The following is a 26333-nucleotide window of genomic DNA, read 5'->3' as shown; positions in this document are numbered from 1 at the left end:
ATGGGATGCAGGTTTTAGACTTGTCAAAAAAAATCCTGAAAAAATCCTGCTAGGGTTGAAAAGAGACGAAATTCCCCGACGGCACGAGTGGAATTGAGCATGAAACCTCAAGTGCTCTCATCTACAGCAAGAGACTTGAACTCGTGATAGCAAGGAGAGCTGTGCTTACCAGACTCGTCAAAGAGCAAGTCAGCAGACTTGAAGTCTTCTTCCAAATGATTCTCATCGAGGCTGACGTGAGAGATTTCGCTGGGGGCAACCATCACAGAGAATTTCACACTTACGATCATCAAGCCAGACCTGTCGCTCTCGATCAACTTCTCCATGACGTCCGGGTTGGCTTGAACCGCGACATCTTTGTAAGTAGTCTGAAGGGTGATCATTAACGTTCTCAACACGTCGGACACAGAGACTAACCTTGGTCTCGAGCTCCTGACTCAGCCTCTCTGTTTCCTTCTTCAAAGACATCTTCTCGTTCTCATTCTCTTGCATTCTCCTCTGAAGATACTCGATAGTCCTAGGCAAGAGTAAGGAATAGGAGAGTAGAGCTCCGCTGCTGACCCCTGTAGTTGGCTGATCCTTTCGGCATGCTCATCAGCTTCTCGCTGCCATCCAGGAATCGTCAGTACTTGCAAGGAAGCCTTCGCACGACCTTGAGGTCGCTGATTGTATCATCTTTCATCCTTAAGAGATCGCGCAGAGCATCTGCTTCAAGAGCCTCCTGAGACCAATGACATGATGTCAGTTGTTCCTCTTTGAACCATGAACAAGTACCTGTTGCAACTTTCTCTCGAGCGCTTTCTTTTCTTCCAGCGACTGTAACTGGAGGGCTGTCAGTCAGGCTCATCAAAATCCCGTCATCTCACCGCAGCACTGGAATAACTCGATGCGTATGAAGCTAATTGCCTGTCTGCAGTCGCCTGGGCGGTCAGGGCCCTGAAACCACCAGGATCGATCTCATGACAACCAATACCGATCTCCACCTGTTTTCGTTCTCCAATATCTTGTTCTTACTCTCCAAGTACACGACTTGATTGGACAGTTTTTCCATCCTCCTGCAACTCGAGTGAGAGCAGGAACCTTTGCATGTTGAGCTCACTTTGCTAGCTTTGTCATTTCTTCCTGGTCCTTCTTCCCTTCCTGTTATCAATCACATCACACATGTTCCTCTGAGGTCACACGACGCGCTCTCTTCACCGTGTGCTCCCATATCTTCTGATCAACGTCAGCATCTAGCGATACATTCGACGCCTGGATCAGATCAGACGAGGCCAGACGGAGTGAGAGCATCGGCTACCATAGACTCGTTCGACCTTATGCTGTGTCTTGATACTGATGCATCGGTGCGTGTTGGCGCTCTGGTCCTCGGCGAAGAGACTGGACAGACGAGACGAGGATGATTCTTGTCAGTAGCGCTGGGATGTACCAGACACGAGTTTTGACCTCTGTGTTCGTTCTGAGTTGCTACTCGAGCTGTGCAAGTAGACGACCACCCGTTCAGTGCCGCCCTCCTCAAGGCAAGGCTCCTCTCCTCCTGGCTAGTCGCCTTCCGAGCTAGACTGACAGCGGCTGGTTGAGAAAGTCACCATCATGCTCAGAGCGCTCGATAAACTTTCTAACTCTCCATCTTTCTCACACTGACTCTGTCTCTGTCTCTGTCTCTGTCTCTGTCGCTGTCTTTCTGTCTGATGCGCGTCCTCCCTCCCCCATCTCCCTCCATTCTTTCTCTCTTTTCTCCCTCCCTCTCTCCCTCCTCTCACCTGTTCTCGCCTTCCACTGCTCCAAGCACGCTTCTGCCATTGCCAGTCTTTCAAACTTTTCAAAGTCCACACAACTATCCAAATTTTACTTATCTATGAGTACTTAGGCCTTTTACATAATCACTTGCAGTCCGCCTCACTTGAAATATTGGGAATTGAAAGAGGGCACCAGAGGACATATAGGAAACCTGACGCACTGCCACCACAGGGGCAACATCCCTGGAGCTACATGGATGGGAGATGTGACTTGTGACATAAGTGCGATGATGCAGCTGGAATGAGAGTAATCAGTCATTGCAGTCATTCAGTGAGTTCAGTCTCATGCAAGTGTATTGCAAGGTTACTTGAAACGCAAGGTTGTCACAGGATGTCACCAATCTGCACAAAAATTACTGCTGCTAGAGGCTCTGAAACCCGACAGACCATTTGAAAACTACCACCAATCATGTTTCCGATCAAACAGCTATCCTAATGTATGTCTACCCTCTGATAGTCTCTGGAATCAACCCTCACTCTTCCACAACCACTCCATCTCCTGAGGGCTTGTTTTCTCCTTCACCCGCAGTTTCTTGACGTAGGTTATCCATGAAAGCTGCCCACTCCGCTCGCTATAGCTCTCATTGGCCTCTCCGCGCTCCGTCCATGACAGGAACCTGTCAGAATGTTTCTTGAACAGAGCATTCGCCTCCTGCAGCGACGGGGCGCCGTCAATGAAAGCTTTCAACTGATCCAGCTCCAAGCTCTTGGTGAACTCGTGCAAGGGGCTATCAAGGATGCTCCTCTTGATGAACTGATGGAAGTTCTTCATCAGGTACCTCATGTCCGACAGCCTCCTGCTCTCCGCCCGGCTTGACAGCTGCGCCGCCTTCCAGTTCTTCATAGGAGGCAGACTTTTGTGATGGTTTCCGCAGTGCCAGAGGGTCCAGGCGTTCATCATGACTCCGGCTTCATCCGATACCTTCATGGGTTCCGACCGCACGTTGACTGAACTCTCGTCCTGCGATTCCTCTGAGTCTTGCGACGGTGCGCTCAGCTCAGAAGGCTCCACTGATAGCCCTGCACTTCCACCCTGCTCGTGCCCCCGTCCCTTGCCCTTCCCCTGCTGCCCTTTTTGCTGCAGCTTCTGAAGAATTTGTTTCTGAATCTGCCAATGTTGCTGATTGTTTTCCAGGAACATCCTTTGCATTTCTTGCTGCTGTTGAAACAGGTGCTGGAATCCAACGTTTTGCCGCTGCCGCTGCAATTGCTCCTGCTCTTCCGGGTTGACGGCCTGACCTTCCCGATTCTCCAGTGTCGTGTTTATCTGATTGAACAAACAGCTGACCTGCTGATCCATTTGTTTCATCTGCTGCTGCATTGATTGCATCTTTTGCATGTATTGCTCGTGCATAGTATTCAGCTCTTTCATCACCTCGTCGATCCCCAATCTATACATCCTCTTGAGTTCAACACGCTGTTCATCAATCTTCTTCTCCAACGATTTCAACTGCACCGACAGCTCTGGCTCAGGAACCAAGGCTGCGTCCTTGGGCACATTGTCCAAGGAATTACGGTTAGAGGGATCATCACAGGGCACTTCGACAGGCGGGGGGGGAGCTTGGCTCTGAGCGCAGACATTATTTACCCTCGGCACCTCCGGAGTCTGGGGCAGGAATGCCTTTTCCTTGAGCTTTTCCAACAAGCCTCGCTCCAGAAACAAGGCACTGCTCCAGAAAGGATGGCAAGGGTCCAACCGCAGACTCAAGTAGTTGAAGTGGTACACGATGCTGGCCAGGCAATGCTCAAGGATTCCAGCCATGTGTTTGGGTAATGTCGGAAAGCAAGTCTCGATTGCAATCTGCAAGGTCTTCTCGTCGACTCCCCTGAACTTTGGGGGGAGCGGGGGAACAATCTCTGAATGAAGAGGAAGCCCAGAAGAGCTCTTTGCCAGATTCGACGCAGCATCATACTCACACTGAGTTGTTGCAATCCCTCCATCATTCGAATCACCCTGCCAACCCTGCCGTGTCAGCTCTCCATGAAGAGTGTTTCGATGTTCGCATGCAATCACTTACCTTGCGGATGGTACTGAAGCACAAACTTCCCCTCGCGATACCCATTATGCCCATCTGAAGACCAACAACCCTTCTTATGGCACTAATATCGTACTTTCTTGCCCGGCCGGGCCGTTCTTGCACGGATGAATCTTTCTCTGGGGCAGGTTCCGTCATTATGTTCTGAATGCAATACAGAAAGCGATGATACTGATTTCGACCTGCCAAGGTGTGGTTATGTCACACAATACTCGTGACTAGTTTAACTCCACCTGCAAATAACTTGGTACCATCTGGTGTGTGACTGATGAGATAAACTCCAAGTGCGAGCAAGGGACAAATTTGAGGGCGGGCGGGGTTAGCATATATTGCCTTCGCTTCGAACCGTTCGACGTTTTGGTCAGGTCGGCTATCGGGTAACCGAATCCAAATATGATCATCCATCCAGCCCAAGTGTTGGAATAGGATCTCACTTGTGAGGGCTGATTTGCAAGACAAATTCCAGCTGAGAATCAGATATGTTCTGCTGACAATTACATCCATACTCCTGCATGGAAGCATAGCTTCGCCCATCGTGACATACAACGCGAACGGTAATGGGATCTTTGCTGATGATGCTCTCTTTGCTGCATTCGCTTCCCTTTCTATAGCATTTTGGTTGTGAAGGATCTTGTAAAATTGAGAGATTTGAGCAGCAAATTTCCTATGATATGTCTTTGTCTTGCGATGCCTCCTGTAGAAATACCTGACACCCGATCTTAAGGACGTGAATGATGAGAGCTTCAAACGTGTGTTCTTCATCACATCCTTGATGTACGAACACCATTGTTTGTGTGAGAACTTCCTTGTGTTAAATGGATTGAGATCCTGTCGTTTCAGCAGCTCCTTGATCTTCTTCGTGATCGGACCTTTATAGTCTGGTTCGGACTCCATGCATCTCTTGAACTCGGCAGACAAGCATACCGGTTTCTTCTCGTAGAGCCAAGCAATCAATTGGCCTACAGAACCCAAATAGGCTAACTCCGAGCGTTGCGAAAGGTTGCCGTCCTTGCCCGCACCTAGCTGCTCCATCAGCTCTTGAACTTCCTGATCCTCCTCCATCATCGGATCATCTCCATCTACTTCCTCATCTTCCTCTTCCTCTTCCCCGTCGTCATCTTCCTCTCCGTCGTCGTTGTCATCGTCGTCGTCGTCGTCGTCGTCGTCGTCATTTTCTTCTTCTTCAACTCGCGACCTCTTGCCAGCATTTGCAGAGTTTGATCCACTCTCACCGCTATTCCTTGTCCCAGCAATTGCTTGCGCCAGCCGGTCCTCAGGTATCGAGGGGACAGCTCCTTGAATCCGGTCCACCTCCTTCCCCACTTGGCGTTTGTTGCATCCACAATGATTCCAGACTTCGCTCCATTCATTCGCGCAGACATGATGGAACATGTTGGAGCATGCTGTGCATCGATGCAGCTGTGAATTCTCGTCCTGCACCTTGCATTGAGCACCGAACAAGCACGTTGCCCTGCCCGCCATGGTCGCACCAAGCAGGCACCAAGCCCGAGGGGCGGGTAAAGGTAAGTGAAATTATTACTCTAACCGTGCCCGCGCCAGTGACTCATACCGTCCGCACAGTGCCGCAAAAAGAACTCGAACAAGTTTGACCATGGGTGTCACCGGCGACATGCGGCGAGGGAGGGAGAGGCTGCTGCTGTCGATAATGTGCTTAGCGCTTGTCCAGGTAGACGAGATCGTTTTGCGCTCATAGCTGACCTTGTTTGAAAGGGTTACATATACGACCCCAAAGGCGAGAATGAAGGGCTGAAGATTGATTATCTACGGAAGGGGGAAGGTCCAGGTGCAGAGGTATGCTATTGTTCATCTACGATTCGATGGCCCAGAAGGTACTGAGTGGCTTCCACAGGATGGTTATAATGTCGTGGTGCATTACAAAGGGGCCCTTGCTTCAAACCTCATGCAGTTCGACGAGGGCGACCTTGAATTTCGCCTTGGGCGAGGGAGGGTCATCAAGGGTTGGGACATGGGTGTTAGAGGGATGACGGTAGGAGAAATCCGGAGACTATTCGTCCCGGCAAAGCTTGCATACAGGTTTGTGAAGCGCTTGCAGAATTTTGTGGGTTTTCTTTACTCATGGTTTTGGCAGCTATGTTGGTACCCCGGGAGGTCCAATTCCACCAAACGCAGATTTGATCTACGAGATTGAATTATTGGGAATAAAAGACAATGAAGTTTAGAATTATCTAGAGCAGTCTAAAACCAGAGGGCGACGGATATGCACTTAACATGACGCTCAACATTTAGGAAGTCAAAACAAGAACTGAAATGCAAGTGAGACTGAAAACCTGTGCTTCAAGACTCAAGAGCCAGTTTCCTCTTCCACTTGTAAGAATCCATGGGTTGTCAAAAGGTGGCTTATCATGGAGATATTTTCTTCCATGTTGAACTCTGCGGCATGGTCACAGTCACACGCATACAAAGGAAAATCAATACCTGTCCATGGGCATGGAGAATCCTGGGAAAAGCATACCGCGAATACTTCGGGATTTTTTTCTTCTATTTCTTTTGAGAGTGATAAGCAACCCTGCACGATGTAGTACGATGACTGCATGGCTTGATTGAACTCTGAGAGGAGCGTCTCGTTTTTCTTGGTTAAACGTTCAATTTCAATTTCTTTCTCTGCCTGCATGCAACCTTGTTGTCAAGATACACCTCTACCGGGTTAGAGGCAAAAAGACCATCTCCAGCTTGTTTGTGGAGTCAGATTCTTCTGATATCTTTTGCTCATCACGGTAAGCTAGCTGGCTGCGAGAAGTTGATTAATTGCGGATAAATCATGATTTGATGCAAGAAATATCGAATGATGGTGCAAATCGAAGAGGAACCTGTCACTTTCGTTCTTGGAGCTCAGAGTATCATCTTTCTCTGAGTTTTTCACAATCGAATGATCTTGGTCTACCACTTCTTGACCTCCCCACATTTTGATGAGTTTGTCATATCGCTCAATGAGCTTGATCCTTTCTGCATAACAAGAGGTCAAATGAACATTTCTCAAAATCCCCCAGACTTGTATCTGACCTTCTGATTGATTCTCTTTGATCTCTTTCAATTTTTCTTCATTTCTTTTCAAGGCCTTTGAATTTTGCTCATTGTTATGTCAAGATGATTTCAAGTGAACGTACAATGCGAAGTGCACTTTCATTCCTTTCAAGGTTCTCTACTTTCGATTGTGCTGTCAAAGCAGCAGCACTTGCGAGTGCTAGCTGTTCCTGCCGATTGGAAAAAGTCAAGAAAAAGATGCCATTTGCGCCATTAGTGTGTTGTATTTTGACGTGAGAGCTCAAAAAGCTTGCCTTTAGATATGTGTTCTGCTCTTTTTCCTTTTCGAATTCTGCCACGAGATTTGCAAGTTCTTGTTTTGTAGTGTTATGCCGTACCTGAGAAAACAAATCCTTTCAACGTACAGCTATGCTGCAGAAAACTTTCACTGACCTCTTCTTTTTGCTTCTCGTCTGTCAAGGCAAGGATCGCATTACGAAACTCCCGCGTCTGATCAGCCCAGGCCGCCATTCCAGTCTCGGTGGCGCGCAAGTTCCACAAACTTTTTTGGCGGGAAGGCCGAGGCGCTGGGTCACCGCGCGGTCCGAGTGCGCCCGGGCCGGGCTTTGTGCGGCCGCGCGGCCCGCCACTTAGGCCACGGCCGACTCGGACCATACTCCGGCGCTGTACTGATTTTTAACTTGAACTTTGAGCCACTCTACAGGCTGAGTAACTCGACTGTGAGTAAAAGCTGCCACCGGGTTCTTTGGGTTCTTAACCCGGCGGGTGCCGCGAGGGCCGGCCCCAGCGGCTGCCGGGCCGACGAGCAGGCCCGGGCCCTAGCGTCCCCCACGTCTGCCCCCCCGTCCCAGCCCCCGTCCCCCGGGCCCGGTTGCAAGGGGATGAGGGCCATGACTGTGAGTTCAAATGTCGGCGTGAATGGCGTGCAAGGAAGCAGGGCAAAGGAAGGGCGTGATAGGCTGAGAAGAGCTCAGACAAAGAAGAATGGGAGAAAGATGGACCAGATGATGTGAAAGATAGACCAGATAGGGCTAGGAAGGGCGTGATAGGCTGAGAAGAGCTCAGACAAGAAGAATGGGAGAAAGATAGACCAGATGATGTGAAAGATAGACCAGATGATGTGGAAGATAGACCAGATGTTGTGAAAGATAGACCAGATGATGTGAAAGATAGACCAGATGATGTGAAAGATAGACCAGATGTTGTGACAGGTCTGCAACTTCCTCACCAACCTGCAGAGAACACAGACCTCACAGAACGTAAGGTTGAAATAGTGGAAGAATGGATTGCTTGGCTCAGAGGCATGAGAGAAAATGATAGGAACAAACACATTATCAGTCAAACTTGCTGACCTAACTACTTTGACAGTCGCGATCTCGAGAATTGTTATACCTTATCCTGTCTTCCTGATTTGCACTTTTGATTGTTGCTTTTCAGTTTTCAAGATGGGATACGAACATTATCTTGCGGAGAAGGAGAATGAAGTTATCGAATTAAAGATACTTGAGCAGCAAACAAGGCAATCTCTGCATCAATGTAAAACATGCCTCTGATTGACTATCAACAGGGATCTCGCAAATACCTTCGAGGAGATGAATCGTGATTTTGCACAAATCAACAAGTCCATGGCAGGTTTGCCTGCCGTCAGTCTTTATCGACTCTGAACATTGTGATAGATTCATGTAAAGTGCTGGAGCATTGGAAGAATGTGCAGAAGATCATGGGATATCCTGAAAATGTCACTAAGGTAGTGAGATTGGACCACTAGCGCCTCGAGTGATTCACTTGGAATGCTGTATTTTGAGAATGAGAAAACCTATTTAGCTTAGAGTACTTTAAAATGCAATCACATTGCTGAGACTCTGTCTGTACACGTTGACGTCGACAGGACAATCATCACTTGTAACATTGAAAGAATAAATCGAAAACGAGAAGATCAAAAGCGAGATTGAATAAATCAGAGAATGCTGCCAACCCTGGTCATTCATCCAATCCTTCGTCTTCATTGTCTTTGCTTGAACTTCCATCCTTCGAGCTGGGGAGAACAACCTCCTCAATTGCTGCTTCTCTCAGTGCCTTTGCAAACACTTCACCAACATGCCGAATACGACTTTAACGGAAAAATAACTTACATCGGAGAAAAATGTTTTGAATTTCTGGTAGATGTCAACAACAATCTCAAGAGTTCGGTCGAATCTGATGGATTCCATGAGCTGCCATTAGATTTTGATCACTCACAATCACCTGCCGTTCAGCCAAGTGATGTTTCGTGCTGCGATTTGTTTGTACTCCTTGTACTCTTGACTTTCAAATCGATTCTGAAATCTCTTTACCCTAGACATCATGCCCTGCCGAAGAAGTCAGGCAACAAAGAAAAACAAATAAAGGGAAAACCTGCATGACGCTGTCATATATTCGCTTGATGTGCCGTCTGAAAGTAAGTTTTGATTTGTGTTTTCGAGGAATGTACCTGCAAACAATGTTAGTTCAATGATGTGCGTTTCAACAACAGACGTTGTCTTGAATACACATATGTAAATTGCGACCAAGCTTGCAATGAGCTCCACGAACATCACAATAGCTGGCGCTATGATCTGATAAGACGAACTACACTCAGGCAAATGAGCATGATTCCTGACCACGATGATCTGCCGCACAAAATTATCCACAGCCAGGTCAGAATGAAGAGAAGAAAGTACATCTGCCAACGCGATGAAAAAGATGCAAACGCAGAGGCATACGTAGATAATGATGGCCGTTTCGTTCTGCTCCCTCATGTACCACAGGAACATGGCGATAGACATGACGAATCCTACAGTACTCGTGGGAATGATCCATGGAAGCACCCAGCTGCTGGAGATCAACAAGGAAAATGCTGTCACTTGCACAATTCCAGTGACCCACAGACTTGTTGTGAGACTCCATTGATCGATACCGAGAAGAATGCCAAAGTCTATCGAATAGAGACGATCATCAGCACTGTGATACTATGGATGGTGAAGAGCTAGAACAAAGAGACAGTGAGTACTCACTCCGAAGATCGTTCAAGACCTCCCTCGCATCGTGGAATGCGCTTCGCTGATCCATGGGAATCTTTGACTGCATTCGATCCAACACAATCAGCGAACGCGTGCTGCAACTTTTGGTACGATCTCACCGGAGATGTGGCTCGCTTCGACAGCACACGTCGAGCAACCTCCTGCTGACGCTCTCTGGCTCTCTGGAGAACAAGAATGTTCATTCAGGGAAACAACAAACACAATTCCAAACAATTTTTCCAATCTCATCATCAAGTGATATAACTCCCAAGGGTCTCCTGAGAAATTTTCCCCCTCCTCTCAGAGTCTGATCTCTTTTCCTCCTTTCCTTTCTCTCACCTCGATGCTTCGCCAGTCCTTGCCATCGCGCATTTTCGACGACTTTGACCCGAACAGTCTAGAACATATCGTGAAGTCTAGAACAACTTCTAGAACACCTTCCGAGTAGGACGAAGATACAAATTCTCAGTGATTTAACTTAACTTTGAGTAAAGAGAGTAGTACACTTGTCTTCCGTCAGACAAGCTCATAGCCGGACTGACATCCTAAATCTAGAACAACTCTAGAAGAAATCTGTCACAGCTCTAGATCATTTCTTTCGCCATTATGGCAGAGCGAAGGGCAGAGGACATGGAGGAGACGAGAGAGAAGAACAGGGAGAGGGGGGACGATGACGAAGAGGAAGATCTCACAGACTTGAACTACCTGGTCTCTCGGATTTCACATGAAGTAGGTGAGAATTTGTCGCCGATGACAACTTCGTCCTGTTCATCTTCGTTTTTGTTTGACTTCTGCCGGTGAGAAGCGCAGGAGAAAGGGGTGGAAGTACCAGCCGAAGTCATCAAGTACGTGATGGAGCTTACAGAAGGATATATGGACGAGATGGAAAGAGGTCTTCATTGCCGATCTATCAGTTCCACAATTAATACTGAGCCTTCAGACATGATCATGTTTGCGAAGCATGCCAAGAGGAGTGTGGTACAGATAGAAGATGTACTTCTTGTGTCTTTATTCGCACTTGAGTGTTTGTTCAGTGAGACTTATCAATCATTCACAGGTTCGGTTGTGCGCGAGACGCAACCCATCTCTTACAGAGAGCATCGAATCTTTCATGATCGCCAACAACCTCAAGTCCAAGGGGAGGGAGAAGAAAGAAGATGCGAAATCATCCAAGGGAATGTTACAAGTTGACAGCGACTAGAGATTGAGAAGGGATTCCCATCTCTACATCTCTTGGATGTGATCAACGGAGTGCCTTGTCACCTGCGTTGTTGTCAAGACCAACGGTACAAGTCAGTGTACAATGAACCTGACTGTATTTGGAGTGAGAGAACTTCTTGTATACTGCTTTGTATTGGGTTTCGTTCTTTGCCTGCAGGATGAGACCCCTCAAGTCGTTCATGCATTGTTTCTGATGTACAAGTCAGTGAACGATGAAGGAAGGATCATTAGATCACCATATTCTCCATTTCGTATCCGGTGTGATGCTGCAAAACCTCACTCCACTCAGGATCTTCCTTCAACATCTGAAAGATTGTCACAAACGTTCAGGCAAATTTCAAAGCAAACCTTCTTTGCGAAACAAACAGATGCCGCAACAAGCATTGAAGGCCTGTATGACAACATCTTCATCTGAAAATATGACAACTCGATCATGTAAGAGAGTAGATGAAAGAACTCCAGGTCATTCTCCTTGTGAGCAGCCTTCGCAAATCGTTTCATCCAGGACCAGCAAGTTGGCAACGAGAGGGTGTAGTTCAACTTATCCAACATTGTCTGCTCCATCTTCAGAATCTGATCTCTGGTGTAAGCATTATCGCAGATGTAGACATAGTCTCTGATCTCCGGCGGATAGATCTCCTCGTACTTGCTAGCAAGCATTAAGCCAGTGACTCCAACGAGCTGGCACTGAAGTGAGTGGAAAGCAGGGCAAGGAAGCATTCTTCACGAATTCAAACCTGCAGAGATTGTCTTGGAACAGTGTTGCGCTCTAGAAATCGGTCGATGAGCTGGAAGCAGAGGTAGAGAGTTTCTTGGCGTAGCTTGAACTTCAAATGAACCTCGATCAACCAATCATTCAAGATGACTCTCATCCTTGCGTTGATATCTGGTTGTCGATTCATGTAGGTATGATCAATTATACAACGCTCCTGGACATCCATGTTATCGGTCATGGCACCAGAGTGAAATTCTTCACCTCATTATCTCGCAGCATTCTGTGAATATCGCTCAAGTATTCGGTGACAGCAAATTGATTGCCAGTGTCGTTGGAGTCAATGTCGAAAGGGTCAGGCAGCTCCACGTTTGTTATGGACGGATCTGCTTCTTCCGGAACGACTGCGGAAGGTGTCTCTTCCGCGACCTTCGAATCCTGCATCGACACTTGCTGCAAGTCTTCTGCCTTTTCTGAGGTTCCAGCATCGACAGTGGCATCACTTTGAACATCTCGCTCGGTTTGTTCTTGTACAGGTTGAGTCGTTTCTGTCTCCTTGAGTTGAACATCACTCTCTTTGGAATCATTGTTCGCTTGCGGACATTCTGTGGTCTCAGCATTCAGGGGTTCCACTCCCTTGGACTGCAGGTCATCTCAGTGATTCTCTAGGATTGTGATCAAGGAATCGACTTACTTGCACTCGGGCTCTATGACGAAGCTCTCTCTGAGAGACCTTGTCTTCACAGGAAACCACATCAGCCTCACCCTACAAATCTTTCAGGCAAACGCACTGAAGTCCTGTGGCAACGAACCTTGCCCTTCTGCCTGACATTGCGAATCCCACGATTCATGTCGACAGCCTGAAGGGCCCTGCGCTTCGTTCCTACCCTCTCATCCATCGGTGCCTGAAATAAACTAAGAAGAAAATTGCGGTCCGGAAAGAATGACCTGTGGCATTGTCGAAACTTGTCGACTTGCTAGACCCTGAAGGTTAATAATCAACGAAACATCCATCAGGTCATCAAAAGAAATTGTGAAGATCAAAGGGAACGGTTCAAGTTATCAACCCGACGGGGAAAAGGTCAATCACAAGTCGTTCGATGAAACAATATTCGCAAGCTAAATATTTCCTTGTGAATATGACCCTATCATTTTCTTCTCTTCCTTTGTCATCATCAAGACCAGGCTTTTCAACACAAGTACATATTTCTGCAATAACATGGTCTGCTCCTACTCGTATTCTCCTTGACGCTTTCAAAGGCGTGCCAGGCGTGCAAAGACATCGTGCGCTCTGGAGAGCCGAAATCTCACATTTCACAAACAGGAACAGGGATAAGATGGTGTCGATTGTAACAGTCATGAAAATTTCATGGAGTGCAGGTGTTGGATCCGATCGCAAGCCTCTTCTCCCTCCCCTTTTGCCATACTCCTCCCCCTCTGCATCGATCACTTGAATTGAATTCCAACAGACCCTACTCACCCTACCCCCCTTTTCAAAGCCATAAACGTACCCTCACCCCCAAATTTCCTACAATCTACCCGTACTATTTCAAAAGTACCCTACCTAATGTCCTCGTTTTAGACCCCCGCTTTCTCACCAATCCAGTACCCCTTCTCAGATCATAAGAAGTTCAAATTTTCAGGGGGTGGGGTACGAGATTCGGATTTGAAGGGTGGTACTGGTAGTTTTGGTGTTGCTTTGACGGGGTGGGGGTGGGGTTGACTGGTGCCTGTTGGATCATCGGATGCGGCGGCGCCCGGCCCGGCCCGGCCCGGCCCCGGCTCTCTCCGAGTGTTCATTGAAGGGCCACAGCCCAGGCCGGGCCCCGGCTCTGAGTCTCTCCGAGGAGTCAAGGGCCACAGCCCGGGCCTCGGCTACGAGTCTCACCATGACTGTTCCGCCGCGGAACAAGCCGCTGGCCTGAGCGAAAAATCGACTCGTGACCGTTGTGCACTATCGACTCTCCTCTTTTCTCTTGATCAAGTTGTCCTCGTACTGATTTTTAAGTTAACTTTGAGTACGAGGCTGTAAATCACACAAGCTGTTGTCATCACTTACTTGGCACTAAGACACACATGAACTCTCAGAGTCGCTGACTACATGGCGACCTGGTACTGTTCCAGCTTCGCTCCGGCTCCAACCCCTGCCTTGAATCCGCTATCCCCAACAGCGATGAAGCTGAGGGAGGAGGCGAGGAGGAGGAAGGCGAAGCCGACGGCAACAGTGATGGCAGTGACGGACAAGTCTGACAGCCCCGTGTCTGTGAAGACCACCTTGTCTCGGCAGGTCCAGCCCGGCACTTTGCTGCAGGAGGAGACGGCGAGCTGCAGGTTACAATCCTGCGAGCTGCAGGTGCTGCAGCTCCTGTCGGAGCAGCAGCAGAACTTGGAGCGGGAGGGGTCAGGACCGCCAGTGTTGCCCAAGTCGTTGAGGGCGATGGAGATGTTGTCAGTCTGCGCATAATCTCTTGACGCGTAGTAGCGGAGGAGACCTCCCTTGAAGTAGGGCAGCGGCCTCGTCATGTTGACGACTCTGTTCTCTTTCCCTGCGCTGTCGTCTGGCCTCACCTTCTTCACGAACGCGAGCCAGGCAGCGTCGGAGACGTCGCCTCCTCCCTGCCTCAACTGCCACTCGTACCTCGAGAAGAACCAGATGCTGCCGATGTTGGACTGGAAGGTGACCAGCATGTCTCCCTTGCCTTCGCCGTCCGGCACCGTCCTGGCGCAGACCGCGCCCGTGAGCATGGCAATCTCGTCCATGGAGGAGGGGAAGACCTTGAAGCTCAGGTACTTCTGCTCGCAGATGTCGATGTCTGAGATGCTGAAGCACTTCTGTCCTGCGGGGCACTTGGACCCTTGCTCGCCCCCCTCGAAGAAGTCGTACGTCTCCGTCTCAACCTGGTGGACAGGCTGCAGCAGGGAGCTGGACCCTGTCAAGTCCGAGTTGAGGTACAGGTTGGGCGGGTCGTTGACCGCTCTGACGTCGACTGGGAAGGTGGAGGTGGAGCCCACCTGGCTGGTAGCTGGGAAGACCTGTGCGATCTTGACTTGCAGCTGGTCGAAGACCTTGAGGAGAGAGTTGAAGTTGGGGTCAGGCAGGTACTGCGTCTGCTGCAAGAGCTGATTCAGCCTGCACATGGAGTTCGTTGCCGTCAGCACTCGCTTGTCAGCGGAAAGGGAGTAAGACTCGAGGGGGTTGTTGGCAGTTATGAACGAGGACGTGCTGCCCTTGAAAGAGAACTTCCCGTACCTTGCCGTGAGCTGGAGCTGGAAGCGATAGGTGGGAAAGTCAAAGTTCATCGAGTCGCTGCTCTGGAGCACGAGTTGAAACTTTTCGCTGAAGGAGAGGATCGTGTCCTCTGAGGCCACTACGACCTGCTTCGAGGAGCAGCAGGTCTGGTTGGACCCGCAGCCCGTGCACACATCCTTCCCGTCCTCGTAGAGGGCGACAGTCGGCGTGTCGTCTCCTCCCACGACCTCAACGACGATCCTGCTCGTCCCGCTCTTGACCAGCTGGTTTGTGCATCCTGTGTTGCCCAGATCGTACACCGACATGACGATCTGATCCTTCGACTCTGTGTGCGGACGCATCGCAGTCTCACAGACCAGCCCACTTGGTACGGAGTCGACCGTCTTGTTGTTGTATCCAGGGTCTCCCCGATAGGTCAGATTCCCCAGGAAGCGCTTGCCCGTCTCGAGGTTGGCGAACAGCGAGATCTCCTTCCCTCCCTCCCGAGCTCTTCTCAGTCCCTCTGCCTGCATGCAATCTTGGCAGGTGCTGGGCAAGAGCTGGAGGGTCGTCAGGTCGGGCAGCGACTTGGGCATGCTGGCGCAGACTTTGGCGCAGGCTGCGTCCCCGCTGCTCAGGTAGAAGTGCATGTCGTTGCTTGCTGTCAGCTGCGCTACTCTGAGAGTCCCATACTTGCAGCTCAGCTGCAGTGATATCTGAGCTCCTCCTTTGGGGGCCGTTTGACCTGGTCAAGAGCGTGTCAACATTAAGAGGCAATCTTGGGAGGCTTCAGCGACGTGGAACGAGAGTCAACGTACCGAGCAAGATCTCTTCAGCGTCCGGGTCGGTGAGAACGAGGTTGGGGACGAGGAAGTCCTGGTCCTGGCGAGCCATCTCGTACGAACTTTGGACGGCAATGTTAGGCGCGTTGTTGACAGCGACAATCACGATGGAGAAATTGAGCTGCACCCTCGAGGAAGCGTTGAGGGTGTTGAAGACGTCGATGGAGAGGATCTCCTCATGCCGCACGCCATTGACACTTGTCATCGTGTTGAGGTAAGGAAAGATGCTCGGTCCCGGGACAGAATACTTCAACTTTGAGATGGCTAAGTTGACCTCATCGACAGTCCCCTCGATCGTCTTCATCGTCCTAGAGTCTGTCACAAGTTTCGATCCGCTTCCTGCATCAGGGGTCAACCAAGAGTGTACAAGAAGAACCTGAACATGGCTACCTTGCAGCGTGAGAGTTCCGTACTTGGCTGCGACTGTCAGAGTCAACGTTGGGTTGACTTGCGGTGAAGTCTTGATGTTACTCAGCTGCAGGGTCTCAGTCGATCTGTTGTAGACGCCAGACACGGTCATCGGCGATGCAGCAAACCAGTCAACAGACTGCTGGAGGGCGGCAGAGTAAACTCTCCCTGGGTCAGCAAACATCTGCCCATTGACGGTGTCGAACGAGCTTCCTGCAGCTTGAAACATGTTGAAGTCTATGTACCCTGTCTCCAAGGTGTTGTTGTCAACCGTCGAGAACAGCTCATAGAAGAGGATCACGCTGCGGTTGCTGCCCTGCACAGAGTACGTCTGGCTCCGGCAGGAGCACTGCTGATTGACCAGGGAGCACGCCAGCTGGGGCTGAGCTGACAAGTCGCATCCTCCGGCAGAGTTCAGCGGGCGGACGGTCGTGGCTACGATTCTCAATCGCATTTTGTCCGCCTGCAACACCGGCAGGTTGCCGAACGTGCTCGACGACACCGCCGTTGCGCATGTTGAGAAAGGTTTCGCAATGGCGCAATACGACCCCATGGTCCCACTGGAGGAGGAGATCGCAGGGGGAGGAGTGATGGACCCTGCTCCTTGGAAGTTCCCCACGATGAGTCCAGCAGGAATGACGAAGAAGTTTGACATCTGGAGCTGGCCCGTCGTAAAGTCCAGGTCGTTGATGTAGATCCCGTTGAACATCAAGTCCACGGCCTCCAAGTCCTCGATGTGATAGGCGTACGAGCCAGCATTGGGCAAGCAGAACTGCGCGTTGATGGGATAACCCGCACACCCGTCCCCGCAGTAGGAGGGATGCATGTATACCGGGAAGATCTGAGTAGCGGCATTGCTACCTGTGTAAACTGCAGGAGCACTTTGGATGGGCACGGCCGAGCACCTGGGACCTCCCTCACTCTTCGACCAGAAGTCACTCGGGGACGTCAAGTACTGCAGAGAGGATCTGTTCACCAAGGACATGTAAGGGCAACTCTGCAGGAACGGCAGGTCCTCCACTGGCGACAAGTTGATTGCTGTCGTGCTTGTGAACGTCGCGGTGAATTCAGCCCCGCAGAACGGAGGCTGCGTATCCACGCTCGAGCACGTGCAGCTGACGCACTGGCCCGACCCAGCCGCACACTTGAGCGCCTTGTCCTGCGTCGCGCAATCTGACGGACTTCCTGGTTGCGCTCCGATGCAGATCGGAACGAAATCGTGCTGGCAGGTTGGGACGACCTGGATCACGAGCTGCGGCTGCTCCCCGTACAGGTTGCGCTGGGTCGCCTGGTTGGCGTTTGGGAGGCCCTGGTAGTAGAGATGCCGGATGATGCAGTTGACGCCATCAACGTTGGAGATGAAGCTAAACACCCTGGTGAGCGCTTCCATCTGCGTGTCGAACTTGGTGTTCTGGTCGATGATAACCCCGCAGCTCGGGTAACCTGGCGCGAGCCACAGCTTGCCGTACTTGACGGAGAAGACCGCTCTCATGATCGTCACGTTGTTCCAGTTAATGTAGTTCCCGTCATTCGCGCATGACTTGCTGTAAAGCTTGCCCTGGGCGCTCCCTCCAATCGCCGTCCACTGCTGGTACACACTGAGTGGGGTGTCTTCCACACCGCTGATGGAGGAGCCTGCGATGATGATGGGCTGGAAGGCGCAGAGCTGGCCATCCACACCCTGGGCTAGGAGCAGCATGATCACACTGAATGCCAGAGCTCTGCCCCTTTCCCCTCGCTGCAGTTTCCTTACCATCCTTCTTGAGGCAGGCGCTTTATGACAAGCCTGATTGTATCAACTCCAATCGCTCTCTCCGGATTTCAAATGCCTTCTGGCTTGCTATGATCCAAACGTCTTTTGCTCCCTCGATTGCAACTCTTACAATATCGACTTGTGACTGTACACGATATCACAAGCACGATCTGTTCTGCCTAGGAGTTGGCTAGAAGTAGTAACAGGAGACTGAAGCTTGAACGCACAACTCCTGCTCCTCGTCTACTTCTTTCTGAATCTTCAACTTCAGTCTCCTCCTCCTTCTCCTCCTCCTCCTCTTCCCCCATCCTCTTCCCTCCGCACCGCCGCCATCAAAATCTTGTCGCTTGACTTCTGTGAGTCTCAACCACCCCTACCCCCAACCCCCCCTATAAGTCGTATACTTCATTCAGCATGTGTCCATCACATCTTATACTTCATTCAGCATGTGTCGATCAGATCTTATACTTCATTCAGCATGTGTCGATCAGATCTTATACTTCATTCACTCGCACTTATCAACTCGTCCAACCTCGCCCGACAGCGATGAAGGGAGTGGAGCAGGTGAACGCCTGCGTCAGGTCAAGACTACCAGCCAAGTCAGCCACCTCTTCCTCCTCTACCGTCAACCTTGGACCCGATCGCCATGCTCGCGATCAGCTCAGCCGTTAGATGCTTCTGCTCTCGCCTCCCCCTTAGCAAGCGAGACATGAGGACCTGAACCAGCACATCAAGGCAGGCGGAGGAGGAGGCGAGGGATGGGAGGGAAGGGGAGAATGAGGAGGAGGAGGAGGAGGTGGTGGTAGTGGTGGTGGTGGTGGACGGAAAGAGGAGGCAACGGAACCTTCAGAAGATCCGGCTCCTTCACGAATATTTCCTGCACCAGACCTCGATGGCGCGGACAGGTTCGCAGGAAGTCAGAGAGAAGCTGCAGGAGGGTGAGGAAGAGAGGAGCGAGTGAAGTCGATCTCACCTGCTGGGATGCCTCCGCTGCCCTCCCAGCCTGCTCGTCCTTGATCCAGCGGACGGCGCTAGTGAGGATGCGAGAGACGGAGGAGAGGAGGAGGGCGGAGGTCGGCAGCTTCACGTGCGGCGCGAACGACCGGGTCGTGCTGCTCCAGGACATGTCCTGGTAGAGTCCAGCTGGAGTTTAGGTGTCAGATCATGGGTGAGTGAGGAGAGGAGGAGAGGAGCTGAGATGCGATGGAGAGTTGGAGGGGGGATTAGGAGGGAGGCTGGTTCAGCAGGAGGGGGAGGGGGAGGAGGGGGAGGAGGAGGAGGAGGAGGAGGAGAGGATGAATGCTGGAGGCAGTGGCGGAGGATGAACCGACCAAACTGCTCGATCGCTCTGCATGAAATTCGCTCAGCCTCTGATTCCTGCATGGGGTCGACGAGTGAGTTGGGCAGGCTGGTACCGCTGAATCCCTCACGCTCTCTTCAGCTATGCGGAGTAGACAGCTCTCCTCCGACTGCAGGACGACCCGGCAGGTCTGGAGAAGCCGCAGCTCCTTCCTGGTAGAGCAGCTCATGGAGAGACAACAGGAGGAGGAGGAGGTGGTGGTGGTGGAGGAGGTGGAGGTGGAGGTGGAGGTGGAGGTGGAGGTGGAGGTGTGGTGGTGAAGGAGGAGGAACAGGAGGAGGAGGAGGAGAAAGGGGTCTGGTTGACCTTGCGATGCAGTTCCGAAGGCTCCGGTTGATGATAGAAGCTGCTAGCAGCACCTGCATCATCAACATCACACGTCTGTGAGGTACAGCACGAGTCCTGACTTGTCTTGCGTCCTCTGCTCCAGAACTCCGCACGTAACCCTGTAGCAGCTGAACCCTTCGCACACGAACCACCTGCTCCATGCTCAGACGTTACTCGTGCTGCGCTCACCCTCCCGGCTCAACCTCCTCCTCCTCCTCCTCCTCCTCCTCTCCTCCTCCTCCTTCTCCTCCCGGTCATGTCTCGTCGCCCCGGGCTGCTCCTGAACGCTCTGGTGGCTGAGGGGGAGGGGGGCAGGAGGGAAGCGAGCAGAAGGACTGGGGGAAGAGGGGGATGGGGAGGAAGGTTTCCTGCCCGACCACAGGACTACAGGCACGTCTCGTCGTTTCTTTCTGCTGCGCAAGTGAGCGAGACGAGGATCCAGGGACATGGCAGGAAGTGAGAGGAGAGGGAGGAGGGGGAGGAGGAATCGCAGCAACATGGAAGGAAGAGAAACACAGGGTTGGCAAAGGAAGGCAGAGAGGAGGAGGAGGACGGGAAGACGTCGAACATGCAGTAGTACAACATGTCCTTCACCTCTCAGTAGCTTCGGAGCTTGTGTAGTCGTAGCCTCGACTCGACCGCGGTGAGAATGCGCAGGACCGTTGGATCGCCATCCGAAGTCTCGCCTGCAGCTGGCAAGCAGCCCAGTCGAGGTGGCGAGAGGACGAGCGGACGAGAGGATCAGGATCAGCGTCCTGCTCCTGCTCGCTCTGACGCGCGTCCCTCCCAACCTCGAGGACGAGGGATCTACCCTTGTCCGCCCTGGGGCTGAGGAAGGTCTTGACAGGAGATATGACCTGCGGTGTGCTCCTCCTCCTCCTCCCCTCCCCTGCTGTCGGCTGGCCACCATGCGCGAGGGAGGGCATGGGATGCCTGATGACGAGGAGCTGTTGCGATGAAGAAGCATCCTCCTCCCTGTTCGTCTCACTCGCCCTGGTTGAGTCCAAAGAGAGGCTGAGAGGATCGCAAGAATCTTTTAGCTCTGACTCCAGCACGAGAGACTCGCTCATGCTGATTGCTCCTCCGACCTCCGGCTGCTGCTGCTGCTGCTCATCCTCCTCCTGTCTTGAATGTCGGTTGCCACCTTTCTCGTCGTCTGCGAGTTGTTCTTTTTGCTCTCGTCCGTGTGCTGTTTCTGCGTTCTTCCACTCCTCTTCCTCTTCCTCTTCCTCTTCCTCTTCCTCTTCCTCCAGCAATGTTCCCTCCACCACCATGGGGTCGTCGCTTGACCTCGGACTTGCTTCTTTCCGCCCTCCGCTTTCCCCTCGCCTACTCCTCTGCCGCGGGTCTGACGAGTTCAAGTCACATCGCGGACTATCAAGAGAGATGGGGATGGCTAGCAGCCTGGGCGTGTGCAAGGGAGGAGACGCGATGGATGATTGCTTGAAATAGGATCCTTCACGAGGGCCAGGAGGAGGAGGAGGAGACTGCGTCTGGTGGTTCTCGATCCTTGTCGCCCTCCTATTCCCTTCCCTCTTCTCCTCCATGGCAGGCAGGCCGATCGTCCTCCGCTCTCTGATGGGGTTGGTGGAGAACTCAACTACCCGAGGGCTGTCGCAAGAACGAGGGACTGAAGGGAGACGGCGAGCAGAAAGATTCAAGCTCGTGCTGCTTCCTGCCCGCGAGATATCCAGCTTGGGGATGAAAACGCCCTCGTACCTGTCCTTCGCCTCCTTCACTGCGTGCTGCTCCGCCACCATGTTCTGAAGCACGCTCTCCTTGTCCCTCTCTTCTTGCATCTCCTCCCGTTGATCCTCCATGTCATTGTTGACTTCCTTCTGATCCAACTCGTGTCCATTCTTAAACTTCTCAATCTCAATCGTCTCTGTCATCCCCTCCTTCTCCTTCTCCCTCTCCTCCTTCTCCTCCTCCTCCTTTTCCAATGTTTCCCCTTCATCTACCATCTCATCTTCATCATGGGCAGTATCGCTGGCTTCAGCCTCGTCCGACTTTCCCTCGTCCTCCAGGCTTTGCTCGCTCTCGCTCATTTCCATCTTGTCCTCGTCAACATACTTGCTTGAGAGTTTGTCTGCGTGAAGCTCAAGACATGAAACAACATTATCACATCGTCATATCGACATTCGACATTCGACATTGACGTGCGTATGACAACATCGTCGTTGAAATATTACAAATCAGCTCACACTATCACAACCCAACACATGAATATTTCCATCGTCGTTGAAATAGAAAAAATCAGCTCACACTCTCACAACCCAACACATGAATATTTCTCCGCCTTCAATCACCTGATTTCCTCTCACTCTGATCAATTTCACTGACTCCAAAACTTGTATCTTCCGAGTTCGAGCTCGAGGAGGACAATCGATCGTCACCTTTTACAAGACAATCCTTCATCTGAAGGTAAGACTCCCTGTCCAACGGGTCACTCTCTCACTTGAAAGGGAACATCAACAACGACCGTAATTCGTTGACGTTGCTCTCTTTGCATCTTTGCAAGATCGCTTCCTTGGTCTCATTCCAATACTTGTCAAACCCCTTCCTCGCTGCTGAGATCTTACAAAGATTGCGAACGAGGAGGAGGCAAAGTTGTAGGGAGTGCGGGTCTTTGGGGTACTTGAGACATTCAGCAATAGCTCCATCAAACTCCTTGCTATACGCGATCCTCCATGCCTCCCGCAAACCATCAGCACCGAAGCTCTCCCGCACATCTCAACGCGTTCACCTGCTTCGGACTTCTTGTCAAGTTTGACATCGCCGACAGGATGCAAGGTTGAGCCTGCATGACCATCATCTTCATCACGCGACATTTTTCATCACATTCGTCTGACCCCTCGTCGACACCTTGAGACTCTTGACGAGGCCTCGCAGGAGCCCTCGGGAGCAGCAGATCACTTCCTTCCCCTCGTCGTTGGAGTGCGACTGACCTGACGTCAGAGCTGAACTTCAGCTGGAGAAGCAACTCACCAGACTCTCTAGGATCACTGCAGCAAGATGCGCCTGTACGTTGGTCGTCGGTTGACCGTCTTTGAGCAGGACAGCAGCCAACCCTTGCAGGATTCCACTGTGGAGGATCTTGAAACGAAGGGCCTGCAGCAGGAGGTCAAAGTGACTCAAGACTCTTGGAAGCTGTTTGCAATGCTTACTCGAGTGTTTGCAATGTTGTAGCAAACTTCCAGGATCTGAGGGGTCGCGTCAGGTAGAGAGGAGAAGCCATGAGTCAGACCTTGTCTTGTAGACCTGAAGGGCCCCTGAACATCTCCGACATTGCGTTGAGGACCTCCTGGTCTCCCAGCATCTCTTCTACCGCCTTCATGTTCTGTCCTTCAACCCCGTCGTTCAGTTTGATGCAACGGACGATTTGATTCAATGCGCCGATTGTGGTCCTGCCATCTCTTTGAGCACAAGGGCAGCAGGAGAACAACAAGATCACGTCAAGCCTTCATGCTTGTCCCTGCTCCATGCCTTCACCGCCAGTGTTAACTGTGCTCCTGCACCGCTACCTCCCTCTATCAACCCGGTCCTGTGCTCCTTGGAGGATGTGTTCGCATCCCTTGGTGTCGCCACCCCGACATTCCTCGGTGTCGGTACTCCGACATCCTGCATGTGCGAGGAGCTGATGGTCGTGCTCCATCCTGAGGACGGCGAGAGGATCGCAAGCTCCTCGTCACGCGAGCTTCTCTCCATTGCTATGCTTCCACTGGTCGCTTCCTCTTTGCCGAAGTTCATCCTCGCATGATTAAGATGGAACTTGTATAGCTCTGCTCCCCCTCCTGCTCTCCCTGCTCCTGCTCCTGCTCCTGCTCCTGCTCCTGCTCCTGCTCCTGCTCCTGCTCCTGCTCCTGCTCCTGCTCCTGCTCCTGCTCCTACTCCTCCTCCTCCTCCTCCCCCCCCTCCGTCCAAGTGCATTTCCCTTCCTAGAATTTTCGGCATGTCAAACTCGAATCAAATGACCCCACCCCCCTCTTGAACTCTTAGAGGACCCACCTCCATCCCAACAATCGGGCGGGAGTTGAGAGCGCAATGGTGGGGGCGGGAGAGCTGCTGATGAAGCTGCGGGCGGCAGAGGAGCAAAAGAGGATGGGCACGACGAGGAACCTCGAGCAGACATGGACGAACATGTCCAGTCCGCACCGAACCTCTCCTCATGTCTCCTCCTCCATCGTCTCCCCTCTTGACAGGTCTCCGGGGTTGACCTCCACATGTAATATAGACTTCTTCTCTCTCGCTCCGTCCCTTGCTCCGTTCCTTGCTCCGTCCCTTCACCCCCACTTCCTTCAATTCTTCATCTCATCCTCATCCTCGACCACTCTCACGTTCTTCTCCTGCTCCTTTTTCTCTTTTTCTTCCTCGCTCACATCGCTCCTGCTTCCCTCAGATTTTATTGAGAATCTCCTCGACAACATCGTTGAGTTCGATCCTAACTCGCCTGCCATGGTTTCGGCCATGGAGACCTTCGAGATGGCGAGCTAGCAGCCATGGTTACCCATCTGACTTCTCCGCAGGTCAAGGAGCTGCAAGGGTTGTTGGGTCCTGAGCCCACAGCATGTCGAGGAGCGGTGGGCGACAGGAGCTATGGCAGTGCACAAGTGAACGCTGCCAGGGCGGTACATGACTTCAGCGGGGTGAAGCTCTTGCTACAGATCTACCTCAAGTGAGTCCTCGTGCTGCTGTCCTTCCTTGACTCTTGTCGACCAGCGCCAAGATCTTCTACACGAGGCAACAGCTACAAGACAGGTCGGTGGAGAAGAGCATGTACGACGTGCGGTCAGTGGACATGATGACGGGAAGGAAGGCGGCTGATCGCAGTGGCAGAGAAAGCGCTCTGACTTGCATCATCCACTCCTACCGCGCGTACCCCAAGGTAGGAAAGAGCTTTCAGATCAATCGAGATGTCCTCTCAGCAGTAATGAGCACATTAGAACACAACCTGTTTGTTGCCGACTCAGGTGTGCTGAGAGTCGGTTCCTGCGACATGATGGATGAAGTTTGCTCTGCAGTCTTGTGCGGAAGATGTTGTGAGATGATCAGCGTCCTCTGCAAACTCGACAACAAGTTCTTCACCCTCGGTGACCTCAGGGATTTTTCCTTCCACACGTTCGCGATCAGCTACTGCCTCTCAGCAGCCTCGTATGAGAGCGTGCTGGCATCGGCTGTGCTGGAGGTGAGAAGGGAGGAGGTCAGGAGCTTCCTGAGAGGTCTCGACGGTCAGGTGGAGAAGTCAATGGAAAAGAATACAGAGCTTGTCAAGTCGTTGACAACATCAGTGAAGGCTGACGCGAGGGATCTTACGTTTGTTCGTAAGGAGCGAGCCCTGACCGAGATCGCAAGGTTGAAGCAGGTGCCGAGCTGTGCGGGTCTGTGTTGTCATCCAGTGCGGTGTATGCTGAGGACCATGAGTTGTTTGTTCACTTGATTGTGATGGGACATTGAGACGAGAAGCTCGAGACGAGATGAATGTAGTTTTGCTCTCCCGTATCTCCTTCTTCCTCTCTGCTTCAGCGCCTGACTTGCTCGGCCAGAGGCTTCGAAGTTTGCAAGAATGTCTGCTGTCACAACAAGGATGGGCCCTCTCAGCCCTCGTAACCCTCTTGCGAGTTTTTGATGGTTTGTAGTTTTGTTTCTGCCCTCCTCCTCTGCCCTTGTCTTGTTCTCTTTTCCTCTCCTCTCTCATTCTTTCCTCCTCCTTCTCACAGCTCTCAGATGGTTTCTTCGTCCTCGCTTCGGAAGAAGGCTATCTTCGTCTTGCTGTAAGCGACCTCTCCTCTCCTCTCCTCTCCTCTCCTCTCCTCTCCTCTCCTCTCCTCTCCTCTCCTCTCCTCTCCTCTCCTCTCCTCTCCTCTCCTCTCCTCTAATCCTCCAGCAGGAGATTGTGCATGTCTGGAGCTTCAGCAGAGAACGAAAACGCCTGAGGAAGGAGAGAAACAAGACGATGGAAGGAGGGGAAGGAGGCAGGAAGCGAGAGGAGGAGCATGAGGGGGAAGGAAACGACGACGACGACGAGGAGGAGGAGTGTGAAAGTCTCAGCAAGACTTGGACAAGCAGGAGGATGAGGGCTGACAGAGTTTCAGTTGAGATGTCACTCACTCTCCTCCTCGACATGTTGAGGTTCGGGAAGAATTCCACCATTTCCATTAGGGAGCAGCTCCTGCCCTATGGTCATGGCGAGCAGGAAGGGGAGGAGAGAGACGGGAAGGGCGATGAGAGGGGAGGATACGACGAGGATGGGGATGGATATCAGCATGGAGAGCCATCAGATCAGCGGGAGGAGGAGCAGAACGTCTTGCTAGCTACACGCATGAAGGATTTCTTCCACTCCAGCGGGATGACCAGGAGACTGTGTAAGATGATGCGCGAGGAGGAGGAGGAGGAGGAGGAGGAGGAGCAGCAGCAGCAGCAGCAGCAGCAGCAGCAGCAGCAGGATACGGGGAGGTTTCTCCATGCTCTCATCTCCCTCATCTCAGACCTCATCGAGAACCACGAGAACAACGCCAAAGTGCTGGACGAGGAGGGGGGGATCGAGCATCTCATAACGTACCTCTCATCCTCCTCCTCCTCCACCACCT

The 26333-nt window shown here is 51.8% G+C and overlaps 9 protein-coding genes across 9 annotated transcripts in view; 2 read left to right on the top strand and 7 right to left on the bottom strand.

The window, feature by feature from the left end:
- Positions 1-107: 107 nt before the first annotated feature.
- GUITHDRAFT_118042 (hypothetical protein) lies at positions 108-1800 on the bottom strand (the record flags this gene model as incomplete). The annotated part of the gene is made up of 12 exons (XM_005822690.1): positions 108-249; positions 301-368; positions 418-517; positions 562-605; positions 653-721; positions 775-822; positions 867-936; positions 984-1055; positions 1100-1140; positions 1198-1251; positions 1298-1569; positions 1761-1800. The coding sequence occupies 12 exons, from the start codon at positions 1798-1800 to the stop codon at positions 108-110; spliced, it is 1020 nt and encodes a 339-aa protein (XP_005822747.1).
- Positions 1801-2262: 462 nt separating this feature from the next.
- Positions 2263-3868, bottom strand: GUITHDRAFT_118041 (hypothetical protein; the record flags this gene model as incomplete). Its single annotated transcript, XM_005822689.1, has 2 exons — positions 2263-3759; positions 3815-3868. The coding sequence occupies 2 exons, from the start codon at positions 3866-3868 to the stop codon at positions 2263-2265; spliced, it is 1551 nt and encodes a 516-aa protein (XP_005822746.1).
- Positions 3869-4262: 394 nt separating this feature from the next.
- Positions 4263-5314, bottom strand: GUITHDRAFT_118040 (hypothetical protein; the record flags this gene model as incomplete). The annotated part of the gene is made up of 2 exons (XM_005822688.1): positions 4263-4437; positions 4539-5314. 2 exons carry the CDS (start codon positions 5312-5314, stop codon positions 4263-4265), a joined length of 951 nt encoding a protein of 316 aa, XP_005822745.1.
- A 406-nt stretch (positions 5315-5720) lies between these two features.
- On the top strand, positions 5721-6033 carry GUITHDRAFT_79453 (hypothetical protein; the record flags this gene model as incomplete). Its single annotated transcript, XM_005822687.1, has 2 exons — positions 5721-5887; positions 5943-6033. Coding segments are annotated over 2 exons (258 nt in total), but the record flags the coding sequence as incomplete, so codon positions are not given.
- Positions 6034-8836: 2803 nt separating this feature from the next.
- Positions 8837-10266, bottom strand: GUITHDRAFT_146228 (hypothetical protein; the record flags this gene model as incomplete). Its single annotated transcript, XM_005822686.1, has 8 exons — positions 8837-8932; positions 8989-9052; positions 9101-9204; positions 9251-9326; positions 9371-9809; positions 9889-9955; positions 10014-10076; positions 10234-10266. The coding sequence occupies 8 exons, from the start codon at positions 10264-10266 to the stop codon at positions 8837-8839; spliced, it is 942 nt and encodes a 313-aa protein (XP_005822743.1).
- A 623-nt stretch (positions 10267-10889) lies between these two features.
- On the bottom strand, positions 10890-12350 carry GUITHDRAFT_97719 (hypothetical protein). Its single transcript, XM_005822685.1, has 6 exons — positions 12092-12350; positions 11853-12044; positions 11464-11796; positions 11352-11420; positions 11204-11305; positions 10890-11157 (listed from the first exon to the last, which is right to left on the bottom strand). Exons 1-6 carry the CDS (start codon positions 12269-12271, stop codon positions 11119-11121), a joined length of 915 nt encoding a protein of 304 aa, XP_005822742.1. The 5' UTR covers positions 12272-12350; the 3' UTR covers positions 10890-11118.
- Positions 12351-13924: 1574 nt separating this feature from the next.
- Positions 13925-18005, bottom strand: GUITHDRAFT_118037 (hypothetical protein; the record flags this gene model as incomplete). The annotated part of the gene is made up of 3 exons (XM_005822684.1): positions 13925-15801; positions 15875-16237; positions 16289-18005. 3 exons carry the CDS (start codon positions 18003-18005, stop codon positions 13925-13927), a joined length of 3957 nt encoding a protein of 1318 aa, XP_005822741.1.
- Positions 18006-19792: 1787 nt separating this feature from the next.
- On the bottom strand, positions 19793-23454 carry GUITHDRAFT_118036 (hypothetical protein; the record flags this gene model as incomplete). Its single annotated transcript, XM_005822683.1, has 10 exons — positions 19793-19898; positions 20341-21835; positions 22071-22180; positions 22229-22313; positions 22493-22546; positions 22599-22689; positions 22735-22857; positions 22914-22949; positions 22994-23153; positions 23201-23454. 10 exons carry the CDS (start codon positions 23452-23454, stop codon positions 19793-19795), a joined length of 2514 nt encoding a protein of 837 aa, XP_005822740.1.
- Positions 23455-24245: 791 nt separating this feature from the next.
- GUITHDRAFT_146226 (hypothetical protein) overlaps positions 24246-26333 on the top strand; it is a gene marked incomplete at both ends in the record, with an annotated part of 2586 nt that continues 498 nt past the window's right edge. Inside the window, 6 exons of the mRNA XM_005822682.1 lie at positions 24246-24248; positions 24273-24421; positions 24466-24931; positions 25040-25108; positions 25464-25517; positions 25634-26301. Of these exons, the coding sequence (XP_005822739.1) occupies positions 24246-24248; positions 24273-24421; positions 24466-24931; positions 25040-25108; positions 25464-25517; positions 25634-26301 (1409 nt within the window). The remainder of the gene's footprint in view (positions 24249-24272; positions 24422-24465; positions 24932-25039; positions 25109-25463; positions 25518-25633; positions 26302-26333) is intronic.

The sequence above is a fragment of the Guillardia theta genome, assembly GCF_000315625.1.
Source record: "Guillardia theta CCMP2712 unplaced genomic scaffold GUITHscaffold_120, whole genome shotgun sequence".
Taxonomy (NCBI): Eukaryota; class Cryptophyceae; order Pyrenomonadales; family Geminigeraceae; genus Guillardia; species Guillardia theta.
This window is presented reverse-complemented; position numbering and strand designations above follow the sequence as displayed.